The sequence below is a fragment of the Corvus brachyrhynchos genome, unplaced genomic scaffold (genome assembly GCF_000691975.1).
Source record: "Corvus brachyrhynchos isolate BGI_N302 unplaced genomic scaffold, ASM69197v1 scaffold555, whole genome shotgun sequence".
In the NCBI taxonomy this organism is placed as follows: Eukaryota; Metazoa; Chordata; class Aves; order Passeriformes; family Corvidae; genus Corvus; species Corvus brachyrhynchos.
In genome coordinates this window covers 134,915-136,443 of record NW_008238357.1, presented here as the reverse complement: position 1 = coordinate 136,443, position 1,529 = coordinate 134,915, and the positions used below count along the sequence as shown (strand labels likewise).

The following is a 1,529-nucleotide window of genomic DNA, read 5'->3' as shown; positions in this document are numbered from 1 at the left end:
AGGGGGAAGGGTGGGGGGGAGATGGAACTCCTCACCCTAGTTTTGGGGTTCTGGATGTCACACAGGAGAGCACTGTGAACTGAGTGCCCGGGGGGGCCGCTGCACCCCGGGGGTCTGCCGAAATGGGGGCACCTGCCTGAACCTGCTGGTGGGGGGATTCCGGTGCCAGTGCCCCCCTGGGCACTACGAGAAGCCCTTCTGCACCATGAGCACCCGCAGCTTCCCCCCACGCTCCTTCCTCACCTTTCGTGGCCTCCGCCAGCGCTTCCACTTCACCCTCGGCCTCACGTGAGCCTGGGGGAATCTGGGGAGGTGGAAGGTGATGTGTGCCCTCGTGGGTGTCACATGGGGTGTGGGGTAGATGATGATGGGTGCCCTGTTGGCATGAGATGAGGTGATGGGATGTGAGGTGATGGGTATCTTGTGGGCACTGGGTGGGTGGGGGTAATAGGTGCCCCCATTGGCATCATTTGGGGTGTGGGGTGGTGGGTGTCTCAAGGGTGTCAGATGGGGTGGGGGTGCCCCATTGGCATCATCTGGGATGAGTAGGGATTGGTGCCCCACTGGCATCATACGGGCTGTGGGGTGACTGGGTGTGGGGTGATGGGCACCCTGAGGCCACAGGGTGGGAGCAAAGGGTGTGGGTGACCCCTTGGCATGGGGGACATGCCAGTGGGGTGGGGGGCACCTTGTGGGGCAGGGGCTGATGGGTACCAGCATCTCACAGTGGGTACAAGGTCACGGGGCAGGGGGTGAGAGGTGTGCCTCAGGGGCACGGCAGGGTCAGGGGGTGCTGGGGAGTGCCTGAGAGGCATAGTGGGTTTGGGGAGTATTGGGGCACCCCTGGCACTTGTGCCCCCCAGGTTTGCCACACGGGAGCGGGACGGGCTTCTGCTGTACAATGGACGCTTCAACGAGCGGCACGACTTCGTGGCGCTGGAGATTGTGGATGAGCAGCTGCAGCTCACCTTCTCAGCAGGTACGCGCTGCTCCTGCCATGCCCTGGCACCACACCCTGGCACCCTTGTGGGCACTGTATCCTTCACTGCATTCCTCACTTCATCCCAGACATCCCATCCTGGCACTGCCTGGCACTGCATCCTGGGCATCCCATTCCTGGCACTGCATCTCTCACTGCATTCCTCACTGCATTCCTCACTGCACTCCTGGCATGCCATTCTTGGCACTGCCTGACACTGCATCCCGGGCATCCCATCCCTGACACTGCATCCCTGGCACTGAATCCTGGACATCCCATTGCTAGCACTGCATCCCCTGCATCATGTCCCCAACACTGCATCCTTGGCACTGCAACCTGAGCATGCCATCCCTGGCACTGCCACCCCTCCTTCCCGCTGGCTGTGTCCCCCTGACGCTGTGCCTGCAGGTGAGACCACCACCACGGTGTCACCCTTCGTGCCTGGAGGTGTCAGCGATGGGCAGTGGCACCGGGTGCAGCTGCACTACTACAACAAGGTGGGGGAGCGGGGGGCATGGGGGGCACAGTGGTGGGGAGTGTTTGGGGACAG

At 62.8% G+C, this 1,529-nt stretch overlaps 1 protein-coding gene across 1 annotated transcript in view; it reads left to right on the top strand.

The window, feature by feature from the left end:
- Positions 1-1,529, top strand: part of CELSR2 (cadherin EGF LAG seven-pass G-type receptor 2) — a 29,446-nt gene that overhangs the window by 6,766 nt on the left and 21,151 nt on the right. The window contains exons 4-6 of the mRNA XM_017735503.1: positions 41-288; positions 864-979; positions 1,388-1,476. Coding sequence (XP_017590992.1) covers positions 41-288; positions 864-979; positions 1,388-1,476 — 453 coding nt within the window. The remainder of the gene's footprint in view (positions 1-40; positions 289-863; positions 980-1,387; positions 1,477-1,529) is intronic.